Source organism: Pseudoliparis swirei, chromosome 23, assembly GCF_029220125.1.
Source record: "Pseudoliparis swirei isolate HS2019 ecotype Mariana Trench chromosome 23, NWPU_hadal_v1, whole genome shotgun sequence".
Lineage (NCBI taxonomy): Eukaryota > Metazoa > Chordata > Actinopteri > Perciformes > Liparidae > Pseudoliparis > Pseudoliparis swirei.
The window spans coordinates 18772093-18784298 of NC_079410.1; the positions used below are offsets into that span (position 1 = coordinate 18772093).

At 49.2% G+C, this 12206-nt stretch overlaps 1 protein-coding gene across 1 annotated transcript in view; it reads left to right on the plus strand.

Annotated features, from left to right (window-relative positions):
* ntn1b (netrin 1b) overlaps positions 1–11556 on the plus strand; it is a 43468-nt gene extending 31912 nt beyond the window's left edge. The window contains exons 4-7 of the mRNA XM_056406140.1: positions 20–169; positions 2023–2076; positions 4278–4352; positions 10133–11556. Of these exons, the coding sequence (XP_056262115.1) occupies positions 20–169; positions 2023–2076; positions 4278–4352; positions 10133–10452 (599 nt within the window). The 3' untranslated portion in view covers positions 10453–11556. The remainder of the gene's footprint in view (positions 1–19; positions 170–2022; positions 2077–4277; positions 4353–10132) is intronic.
* Positions 11557–12206: the final 650 nt, after the last annotated feature.

Here is a 12206-nt window from a genome sequence, read left to right on the forward strand (position 1 = left end):
TCGTGCCATTCTTCCACAGCATGCGACTGCCATCCGGTCGGAGCAGCGGGGAAGACGTGCAACCAGACGACGGGCCAATGCCCCTGCAAGGACGGCGTGACGGGAATCACCTGTAACCGCTGTGCCAAGGGCTACCAGCAGAGCCGCTCCCCCATCGCGCCCTGCATCAGTAAGGCCTCGCTGAAGCCCCTCCTCCTGACATGAATACTCACGATATCAATCCGTATTAACACACTTTGCCTCATCGGGCATCACGATGGATGTACACACATTTAAATCACAATAAACACCTCATTAGTGACTTGATCGCCGTGTAACAAGGCATCAGGGCATTTCCTCACTTTTCTAATTTGTCATCAAGATTAATTAGGGGGAACTAAAAAAAAGCAGCGCTACATATGCAGCCAAGTGGATTTATGACTAGCTCATTGTGGTAAATGATCCATAAAGCATAAGAAATTGAATGTATTCACTAAAATAGTATAACTTGATATACTATTTTAGTGAATACATAAAATGTCTTGCAACCTGAACGCAAAAAAAGTCTTCATAAATAATAAAATCGAGCTACAAAGCTGTAAACTCACTCCCAGAAAGTGCTTCAACCTAATTAGAAAAACTTGGTTCCGGTAGCTTGTTCACGCGGAGTATAGCGGCTCAAAGTGCGGCCAATGGCAGCCACTCATAAACATCTAAGGCACAGGTGTCCCACGTCATTTGATGTGCCCCCCCCCACGGCTTGAAAAGACACGTGATCACCTTTTCTTCAAGAAGCTTAAGAAAATTATTGTGTGCTTTTATTTTGAAGGTTTCAAATTAAATGGATTTAAGTTACACTTTTAAGAGAAATGTTCTCATGTACAATATTTCTACACTCGAATAAACAATAATCAAATGCGAAGAGAGTTATTTAACAATATGTTGGGCAGTAGTTTATACGTTTATATGTTTCAGTGACAACCCTTTGAGGGCGGCCATGATGCCGATGTGGCCCACGGTGAACATGAGTTCGACACCCCTGATCTAAGGCATCCCCCCCCCCCCCCAAACGCAACATGAAATGGACGCGTCAAATTTTAAATATGCCGCGTTACTTTCCGATGTTTCACTTTCAAATAGCTTCCATTCCATTCCCTGACGGACTGGACGCGGTCACCCCGACGTCCCCCGTTGCTCTGCGATAGGAAACCCCTCAGAGAATCTCGCGCTTGTTATGCAGGAATTCGTGGCTCACACTCATTTCGTGAGAGGTCACCTATAACCTCTGGTGCCTTCGCCGCCCGCTCGCGTCTCTGTCGCAGTACATCCTCGGAACGAGTCCACGGGAATGACGGCTGATGTGTTTATTGGCCGTATCTGCTGCCTGCAGATCTCGGGCCGATCGGCTATAAAACGCCGACGCCTCGCAGAAACAGAGCCGCTGTAGCCAGAAGCATCCAGTGGCCGGCTGGCGCGGTCAGATAAGAGAACGCCGATCGTTCCCGATGTTACCGGCGTTGACATCACGGCTAACGGCCTGCGATGGACATGGTGTCTGTGGTCTTGTTTGAACCTGTGAACCAGCTGGAATAGCTTGTTTCACTCATGGCGTTGGGAAGGTCACAAATGTGGTGTAAAAGGTGGAGGAAATGGGGTTCTCGAAGAGCATATTTGGTTACACGTATATTTATTGAGATAATAGCCTTTTGGCTTTTTTTTTTTAATAAGGCGATATTACATTCTTGTGATATTTAACTCCCTGCCAGGTCCAGCTTTAACAAGACCGGCGACGTTGGCTCTACAACACGCCGCAATCCGGAGGGAGAGGAACATTAATGGAAAAAACTCACTCATTCAGCACATCTGTGTGTCAAAATCAGCCCGTCATTAAAAAGACATCCCATTTAAATCTGCGCTTTCACATTCTGCTCTGTGGAGAATAACCAGGAAATTGAGCTACGCGTGTTCCCCGCGACACGTACGTTTCTACTCTGTGTTGCGTTATGATCACAACGTTAACGTCTGTTCCCTCCTCTGTCACAGAGATCCCGGTCGCATCTCCGACAGCAACTCACACCGCCTACGAGGAGCCGTCAGGTGAGCAACACGACGTCCTCCGCTTCATCAACCGCACAACTACACTCGAGCAACATTTTGAGCAGGTTTTCTTTTCCACCCGTCCCGTCGTGTTCCTCAACTAAAACACACGTCAGACTGAGTGCCGCTCATGTTATCTCCAGATATTACATTACATTATATTGCATTACATGTCATTTAGCTGACGCTTTTATCCAAAGCGACTTACAATCCTGTTACATTCATACACTGTAGACGCAGCTACAGGGAGCAACTCAGGGTCAAGTGTCTTGCTCACGGACACATCGACTCGGGCGGGGATTGAACCTCCGACCCCCTGATTGAAAGACGGACCTGCTGACCACTGACCCACAGTCGCACCAGATATTTGGCCGGCGGTCCCCGCGGCCTCGTAGCCCGGCGGCCTCCCCAGGGCCTCGGCCCTAATCTGATTACACGCCTCATTTGCACCAGTTTGTATTTCAATCAAAGCCCGACAGCGACGCGGCTCATGCTGCCGGACTGCTGACATCCGACCACGTGCAACACAAATATCCACCTGCAGCTTCAGTCCTTTAGCGGGACGATGAGGAGGGCTTTTCATAGAAGTAAATCACCAGCTAATGGGTAGTAAACCTCCAGCTGGTAATACGCATTAATTAAAGGCCAGTGTTCTCCTTGACCATGACCCAGCTTCGGTTGAACGGACTTCGTCACCTCTGACCATCGATCAGTGTCCGAGTGGCGCCACCGACTTCATTCAGCTTTGTTGCGAGTCCCACATCCTACGACAGTGACTGTGCGGAGTTTTGGATTCCCGTCAAGAGACTCCACACAGACACCACCCTCCAAATTAGGAGCCGTGCGGGTCCCCCGGGGACCCCGCATTATGGACGTGGGCGCTGCTGCAGGGCCACACAAAGGGGGCGTTTGTCCTCGCAGCGGGAGATCGGCCCTTAATGAGAGCCGCGGGGTGTGATGGCCCGGCGCAGCGATTGCGCTAAAGGGGCTAATGGGCAACGTCAGCTATCAAAGGGAGGTATGATAAAGGCCCCCAGGGGGCCAGCGGCAGATAAAGCCCCCCTAACCCCCCCTCTCCCGCCCTCAGCACTTCATTTACATGGAAATCAGGCATGCTCGATATGGACTTGTCAAATTCATTTACTTTGGGATTTCCTCTTTTCTTATTTTTCCCGCCACCCCAGAAGGCGGCCAGGCATTCCACCAGAAATGCTTTTCTCTACATACGTGAATTCGATCCTCATCCCACGTCCCGTACCGCTCTGTTTTTTTGTTTTTGTTGAGAGGGGCGTTTTTTTCTTCCTCTATCATTACCCAGGCAACCTCATTCACACGGAGCATAATGGGGAAGAAAGGGAAAGACTGGACAGAGGGCTGGAAGAAATAATGAAGTTTGTCCATATTCAGGCGAGCTGAAAGCTCCCCTCTCTCTCTCTCTCTCTCTCTCTCAACTGCCCCCTCCTTTCTCTTCAGACTGCCCAGCCCAGCTTTCCCACCCCCCCCCACCCCCACCTGAAAAGAGCACAAGGCTTATTGCTCTGGGAGAGGCGGAATGGGAGAGAGGGGGGGGGGGGGGGGGAGCAACACTCAGAGATGATCTGGTTCCAATTTGTGTCAGTCAGTGGAGAGAGTGGAGGGAACAAATTATTTCAATTTTTCAGTCGGCCCTGTGGCCCCCACCACCGGAGGCCTCGTTGCAAAAAGGCACCTGGCGCAGTGACCGAGCGACAGCGGCGGCCATCGATAAAGCCGTCTGGCAGGTCCAGGTACACGGCGGAGACATTACTCAGAAGTCCGAGAGCTTCTTTCTCGAGGGGGCCGCAGAACATTCGTTCAGATGCCGCGAAGAGTCCCTGGTCATTTTGGTTAGGTCGCTCGCCAATATCCCCCCAGTGACCTTCTTTTGTGCCGGGGTGTCCTCTGTAGCCCTCGGAGCTCACACAATGCATGCCAGGACACGGACGATGGGAGCAGGCTGGAGTGTAAAAGTTGGGAGGAGCAGAGTAAAGAGTGTGTTGACAGACACAGGAGGATCTGTAGGAGCCACAACCACTTCGAAGGCATCTTCGAGACCCCGGGGGTCACAAATAGTGTGACGCAAAGGGACCATATGACCCGCACGTGGAATCATTTTATGAATCGCAAGGGCAAAAATGTGCCATCTAACTTTGCCTCTTTCCTTTTCACCTCGTCTCCCGTAGACTGCGAGACCCACTGCAAAGCGTCCAAGGGAAAGATGAAGATCACGATGAAGAAGTACTGTAAAAAAGACTACGGTGAGTGAGTCCAATATGTGGGAATGTGCGCGGCCAGATATCAGCCGGCAGTCAAGGGGTCAGACATCTCAATTAATCAAACCCAGAGCGAAGCCGATCTACACCCTGCTAATTCAGATTCATCTGGAAACAAGTCTTTTCTCTCCGTTACCGGCATCCAACAGCCGGCCAACGATCCCTTCATTTCGTATGTTGATGCAGCTGATCTGATCACACAGTGCAGGTGTTTACATCTCGCTCCTTCTCTGGTGTCAGATATCAGGTCAACGGTGGCATTTACACTCAATAAAATCATCATTAAATATTTACACTGTATGAGAATAACTATACTTTATTGACAGGCCATTCCAGAAACCTGTAAAGTTTGAAACGCAGATGAAAGAGAAGGACTGTCGTTCAGAGCCGGGCTTGCTGGTTCCCCGTGTCCAGTCTTTGTGCTAAGCTAAGCTAATTGACAGCTAGCTCCTGCTACATATTTTCTGTACGGAGATTTGAGAGTCAATCGTCATATCTAACTTCCGTATGAACAAAACAAACTCACGGCAACAACTGAGGTGAGCTTTAAAAGATGAAAAGCGGCTGTAGATTCTTGACGTTACGGAGCGCGGAGAACCAGAGTCACGTTAAATGATTAAAATTAAATAACTTGACCCTTCAACCACACACTCTTGCCCGTTGCCATCGGGCAAGAGTGTGTGACAACTTCGTTCGGCTCATTTTCTGTTACTAGAGTAGCATTAAAGCATGGCTCTCAAGTGTCACGCATTGAGCGTGAGACTCACGCATTTCGGTCTTAAGTCACGCACTCCCGCCACACATCGTATTTCTCACGCTGAAAAAAACTCTCGTCTATTTAATGTTTTAATGTGCCGCAGCGCCCAAACATGAGCCGTCACCATGGAGGAATCAAGCGCTCCTCTGGAGTTCTGCTGTGAGGAGCCACTTATCAGCCAATCAAAATAAAGAAATGGGCTTCACAATAGCCAATCAGAAAAAAACCCGTATCTGTTGTATCTGGGTAAGATTGAATCCAGCAACCAATGAAAATAAAGCATCCTGGAATTGCGCGCGACTGACATCTGAAAATTTCGTTCTGCGGGGGGGGGGGGGGGGATGGAAATGTCACTCTTGCCTGTCTTCAAAACTTGAGAGCCCTGATTAAAGCATGGCGGGATTAGCAAACTAGCTAGCTAACTACAGCTGAACTTAGCTAGCGGGTACATTTCACCATGCTGAATGCTACACACTGGTCAGCAGCGCCGGGTCACCATGCCGCTCTGGAGATGGACAAGTTGTCTCGCTAACTAGCCCGCCATTCGTCTGTAGCCACGACTACACTTTACGGCCGCACTGACGTTTGTCGTCACCATAACAACAACAGCCAAGTGACCACGGAAAACAGTCCCACGTCCGTGCTACTGCTGTTATCTCTATGGTTGAACTATTCCTTTAACTGAGGACAGGATGGAGGATTACAATGTGTAAATGTCTCCTCCGAGGACTACCTGAGATGCCTACATGTATTGTGTTGGGTAAAAGTCTGCGCACCTCATCTCTGATCAGTGATAAAAGTGTGACGGTCTGGACGAGGGTCAACCTTCAGAGCTACAGACCACACAAGCACGGTGGACGCGGTCAGCCTTTCAAGCAAACAGCGCTCGACTTTTTAGGAGAAAATCCCAAACAGATAAGAGAAGTCAAAACACACAGCAATCACTTTATGCTGTCGACGAATCCACAGAACCAGCGGCGCAGCTGAAATACATCCAACAGTGAAGTGCCAGGTAAAGAGACGTGATATCTCAGGGTATCGCGTGATATTCTTTACAAAGGGTTGGAACCAGTTTGATGATACTTTACACTTCAAACCTGTAATCTGAACACATTGAGGGATGAACTGAGGCAGGAGTAGAATACTTGTTTTCATTACACTGCCCCACTGACACGACAAATGGTCCACTGCGCTCTTTGGATTTCCCGCACCATCAATCATGGCGGCAATAAATAGCTTATCTGTTCCCGGTGGTTCAACATCTGTTAACCACAGGAAGAAAAAAACCCTCTGTTCAATGAAATGTCACACATCTCGCCTGAGCCAGGTTTCTAAAAGTATTGCATCCTCTCAGAACACAGAGTGCTTCTGTAAATAAAAACTGCATTTTTCTTTGTTGAAAAGGTTCTTCCCTCGAACACTTCCAGCTCATGTTGATTTCTTTCAGACATGACTAACTGGTTGCCCCTCCTTCAAGAGCATCACTGCTGAAACTTCATCTTCATGGACTTAAAAAACAGCATCCAGCTGAACATGTGCCAAACGCATGTTCGTAGACAGCTGAGTAGACAGTAATTCAGGCCATTTGTTGTGTTTCTAAGAAGCCGAGCGCAGCCATTATTCATATTTCGACTGACTTTAAATCTTAATCATCGGAGCCGAGACTGACTCTGCATCTATAAATCAGTCAGGCCGAGTCAGGCGGGCAGATCCTGTTGCTTTCCTCTGAAGTTTGTGTAAGAAAGCAGCCGATTGGTCCCGAGCCGCCGCTGAGCCGGCGTGGCAGACATCATTGCTTCGCATGCGCTGCCTCCGCCCTCATTCATTTCTCAGGCCTGTCGCCTGGCCTTTGTGGAAGCATCGGGGGTCTCGTCTCTGTTCTTTTGGGGGGCCACAACCCCCCCCCCCTCACCCCCCATGTGTGCGCGGTGCTGCGGGGGGCCCCCCCCCCTGGGGGTCACGGGAAGGGGCCCTCTGTTTAAACACAGTTGTGCGCTGCGCCGGCAACCAAGCATTCCTCGGGGCACAAACAGGTGGTAAATTAGGCGGACGGTGACGGATTGACGCCCCTGAGAGAGAAAGAAATATGTTGTGTTTATTCAATTTTTTTTGTTTTCCGCTGCCGCCGTAGCTAAGGAGATGGAGGGACACAAAGGGATTATATTCTCGCCCGACACCCTCCTTCTGCACACACGCACCCTCTCGCTCCCTCCCTCCGCCACCGGGAGCACAATGAATCAAAAGCGCCGCGTGTTTGCCCCCCTTCTCTGTGCTCACCCAAGGGTAACAGGTCCCAGATCATTCACTCAGCTGATAACCACGGGGGACGGGGGGCCTCAGCGCGGTAATTAAGCGAGCCCTAATTTCATTAGCCCCTTTGCTTGTTGGTGGCATGCGGTGTCAAGCTGCAGCACACCACCCAAAGAAGATAAACCCAGCTGGAGGTTTGGCGGCGAGAGGGGAGGCCCCACGGCCGGCGGACATTGTGCGGGTGCAGGATCATCTCTCTCTCTCTTTCACCCGTCTCACCAAACAGTGTCATTACCCATCCGTAATAGATTGCTCTCCGTGTCTCTCCGGTGTCCATTTGGCTGAAAAACCCCGTAGTGGTGTTGATTCGCGTGTTTCGATGACGCCGAGAAGGCACTCGACGGAGAGAAAGAGGACGGGCGCGGACGGAGAGTCCGGACGCCGGAACCCGAGTCTCCTCGGCCCCGGAGAGGAGAGCGCCATCTCCGACCGGATTCTCACGCTGCGAAGTTGGACGCAGCTCATGGGAGCAGAGCCCCGGATCGCTCGTGAGGTCGGAAGCACATCCCGAATTCTCCTGGAACTTCTTATGTGTGCTGGGAAGACAAATAACGCCCCCCCCCCCCCGCACACCCTTTATGTGTCTGGATGGAGAGCGCTGCGCTGAATGGCGGGGCTGTGAGAGCTCGCTCTACTCAAGCCCAACAAACCTTCTTTCTTCTGAAATTGTGTGCAATGTGCTCACACACACACACTCAAACACCCCACTCCTACGGGGTCTTGGCAGTGACGGGCGACGACCGAACGTGAGCACTGAAAGTGATCGCGTTCGGTCCAGAGAGGCAGAGAAAAGGCCAACTTAACCTTGGAAGGAAGGAAGTGAGAAGGAAGTATGTTCTCATGTTGGATCCTTGTGTGCGAGGAACAGATAAATAGATAAATGAAAGATGTGCTGCGCGTCCAACTGATTGTCACTTGAGTCTTTCCCATCAGCTAATCCAATCTTCAGATTCGATTCATTCTCTAAGTCGTGGGCGAACCCCCCACACACACACACACACTTAAGCGTTAATGGCACATTCCTAGCTAAACCCACGGGGTGAAGCACTTCAACTCGAGCGCAGATTAGCTCCATCGCTGCCAAGCTCGTTACAGTCACAGCGATGAGGTAATGGCCGCTCCGCGAAAGAGGCTTTACTCATTTCCCGGCATGAAGATATCTCTAACAAGTGGCGTTCCAATAGTTACCAGAGTTTATTTTATATAGCCCGTTATCACAGATTACTAATTTGCCTCAGAGGGCTTTACAATCTGTACACATACGACATCGCTGACCTTTGACCTCACATCGGATCAGGAAAAACTCCCGAGAAATAGAAAACAAACCTTTCAGGGGGGAAAAAGTGAAGAACCCTTCCGGAGAGCAAGAGTGGAGGATCCCTCTCCAGGAGCAATAGATGTCATGTGACCAGAAGGAATCATTACAGAGTTACAACACATCGAGTATGACAGAGTGTATGAATAGTACTAGATCCAGACCTCCACAATCCAAGAGACAGATGGAGGTAGAGAGGATGGAGGAGGGGGGGAGGGGGGCATGGCAGCAGGCATCAGACACGGCCAGGTCCAATGAGACGTGAAGTCCCAAAGACTCCGGGGAGGAAGCGGAGTGCGTAATCTGAGGGCTGCTTTTGCCTCCGGTTGTCAGCGGTCTGATGCTCAGAGTCCAGTTTCACACCTAACGGACCGATTGGAGAGGATTTGTTTCAGAGGTAATAGTTTGAGCAGATGTGGCAATTTCTCTTTAACAAAAAAAGATGTTCCCGTTTGTATAAACTTCCTCCTCTTATCCACAAAGAGCCCATTATCAACGTCTTCCTCCTCAAACTGCGGCTGCCTGAAGTGACGAGTCTCTCCCCGCCCTCACATCAAAGTGTGCTCTCCGATGTCCTCCGCCGTGAACCTTTGTGTTTGCAGCGGGCATCGCTATGGCAACAGTCGCCGCAATAGGGAGCATGTCTCAGGACCACAAGGAAAGGTCGAAGGTCAGCGATGAGGGGGGGGGGGCGGCGGCGAGTTCCGTGTCCCGTTGCTACGGGAGGTTTTGCTGGACCTTTTACTCAAGGCTGTATGAAAGTCGTCATAGTTTACGCCAGATATTTAACATATTTAACATTAATACCTTCATAAAATTAGATTTTATGACAAATCTGTCATTTTCTTAGAACCCATTTAGTTTGCATTTGCACTGCTGCCACTTGGCATGATAGAAGTAACGATGCGTTACTATTGACTTCAGATCTCTCAATGGCAACATGTGGTGAAGTGATTCAACACGTGCCTTTACACCCCGGGGTAATCTCTATAAACACATTCTGCATGCATGTAGAGACTCTGGAGGAAACATGTTGGTATCAGAAGAGTTCTGCCTTGCTGTTTGTTGCATTGACCAATCACGCGTGAGGAGGCTTCGGTTGAATGCAGGTAAACGGTCCGTGTGGGGAGAAAAAGAGGCGGAGCATGTTTGACAGAAATGCATTATGGGAACCCACCAGCTATCCTTAAATGTGGCTTTTTATTAGAAATATAGCCTCAATCCCCCAAAGGCCCGTCCATCATCAGCCCGATAGCAGATGGGGCCCCGGGATCGACCCCGCGGTTCAAGTGTCTCTGATTGGGTATCGCTAGACGATGACGTGTCCGTGTAGGTGGTCTAACCCCGGCTTCTCTCCCCCTCTCCCCCCCCCCCCCCCGGCAGCTGTCCAAGTGCACGTGCTGAAAGGAGACAAGGCGGGCGAGTGGTGGAAGTTCACCGTCAACATCATCTCCGTCTACAAACAGGGCGAGCACCGCATCCGCCGCGGCGACCAGCTGCTGTGGGTGCGCGCCAAGGACGTGGCGTGCAAATGCCCCAAGATCAAGCCGGGCAGGAAGTACCTGCTCCTGGGGGCCGACGACGACTCCCCCGGGCAGAGCGGCGTGGTGGCGGACAAGGGGAGCCTGCTCATCCCCTGGAAGGACCTGTGGGGCCGCCGGCTGAGGAAGTTCCAGCAGCGCGACAAGAGGGGGAAGTGCTAAGAGTTCTGCCGGTGGCGAGCGGCAGAGAGAGGGAAAAGGAGGAGGAGGAGGAGGAGGAGGAGGAGAAAAACGGCGTCTCTCCGCTGGGATGGATGCGAAGGAGGAGAGGAGGATGAATGGAAAGAAGTAAAAAAATAAACTGGAAGAATGTCAAGATAGAAAGACACAGGTGCAAAGTAGAGGAGATGGGGGAACGGCCGAGTGCTGCTGCTCTGCGTTGGAGCGAAGAGATTAGTGTTGTTGTTGTTGTTGTTTTTCAGACGTTTTGTGAAGGAGCTCGTTCTACAGTCGTTCCGTTTCTGTTCGTCTTTCAAGGTTTGTGTAATTGCAGAGTTTGCACCTCATGTTGCAGATACGTCACCCTGACTCTTGACCCCCCCCCCCCCCCCCCCCGTGGCATTGAGGGCCTCCACTCGTGTGTTTGGAAGTTTTCTTCTGTAACCGCCAAACTTTGGATAAACTCTCCGTCAACGGCTAAAAGTGAGAGAAACTAAATTGTGGAAACGTGACGGGCTCCATCTCCCCGCCTCAGAGACAACGTGGGTGTGATCGCCATGACGACCCTCTGCTCACTCTGCAGTAATGATCCCATCTCTGCTCGGCGCTTATCGATATATATATACATACATCTATATAGATGTATGTATATATGTATCTCAACAGTATCTGGATGCATGTATCGTAACCGTAGGTGCGTACGTAGACAGTATTCTTAGTAGAGGAAGCCGTAGCATCGGCTCCATGTAGAGTAGACGTGTCCACCATGCACTTATTCTCACTAGTGTTGGAACGTTTGAGATACGTTCACGAAGAAGAATCCCCCCGCACCGTGAGGACCACGGGAAGAAAAGCTGGACAGGTCAAACTCTGCTGGCCTCGCTACACACAGAAAGATGAAGGAGCCATCTGGAACCGAAAATGAGAGTGATGCCACGGAAGAACCGTTTCTGGTTCCACAAAGAACCTTTCAAACTAAGGTTCTTTAAAGAACCATGTCTTTAAATAGTTCTTTAAAGAACCTATAAAGGTGTCTCAAAGAACCTTCAAAACATGGTTCTTCAAGGCACCATTTGTGGTTCCACAAAGAACCTTTCAAATCACGGTTCTCTAAAAAGATTCTTTTTTTTAGGTGTGTTTGTTTTTTGATTTTTGACCAAAATCATCATCCTCCACCCTCCCCGCCTTAGGATTAATTAATCCCCATTCAATGTTGTTCTTCAAACAACAAACAAACAACAAACAAACAACACACAAAAACTTGGAAAAAAAAATAAAATTTAAATTTTTTTTTAATTTTTTATGCTTTTAATAAAAATTAAAAAAAAGGTAAAAAATAAAAAGTAAATATAAAGGGTAAAAGAAAAATCACATTGAAAATGAAATAAAACAAAAAAAAAACAAAAAAAAGAGTTCTTCAAAGAACCTATAAAGGTGTTTCAAAGAACCTTCAAAAAAAGGTTCTTCAAGGCACCATTTCTGGTTCCACAAAGAAACCTTTCAAATCACTGTTCTCTAATGAACCATTTTCTCAAATAGTTCTTCAAAAAACCTATAAAGGTGCATTAAAGAACCTTCACTCTTTTTTTATTTAAGGTGCCATTTCTGGTTCCACAAAGAACCTATAAAACCAGCGTTCTTTAAATAACCCTGTTTTGAAAGGTTCTTCAAAGAACCTTTCAAAACCGGGTTCTTTAAGGAACCATATCCTTAAATAGTACTTCAAAGAACCAATAATGGTGCCTCAAATGAAAAAA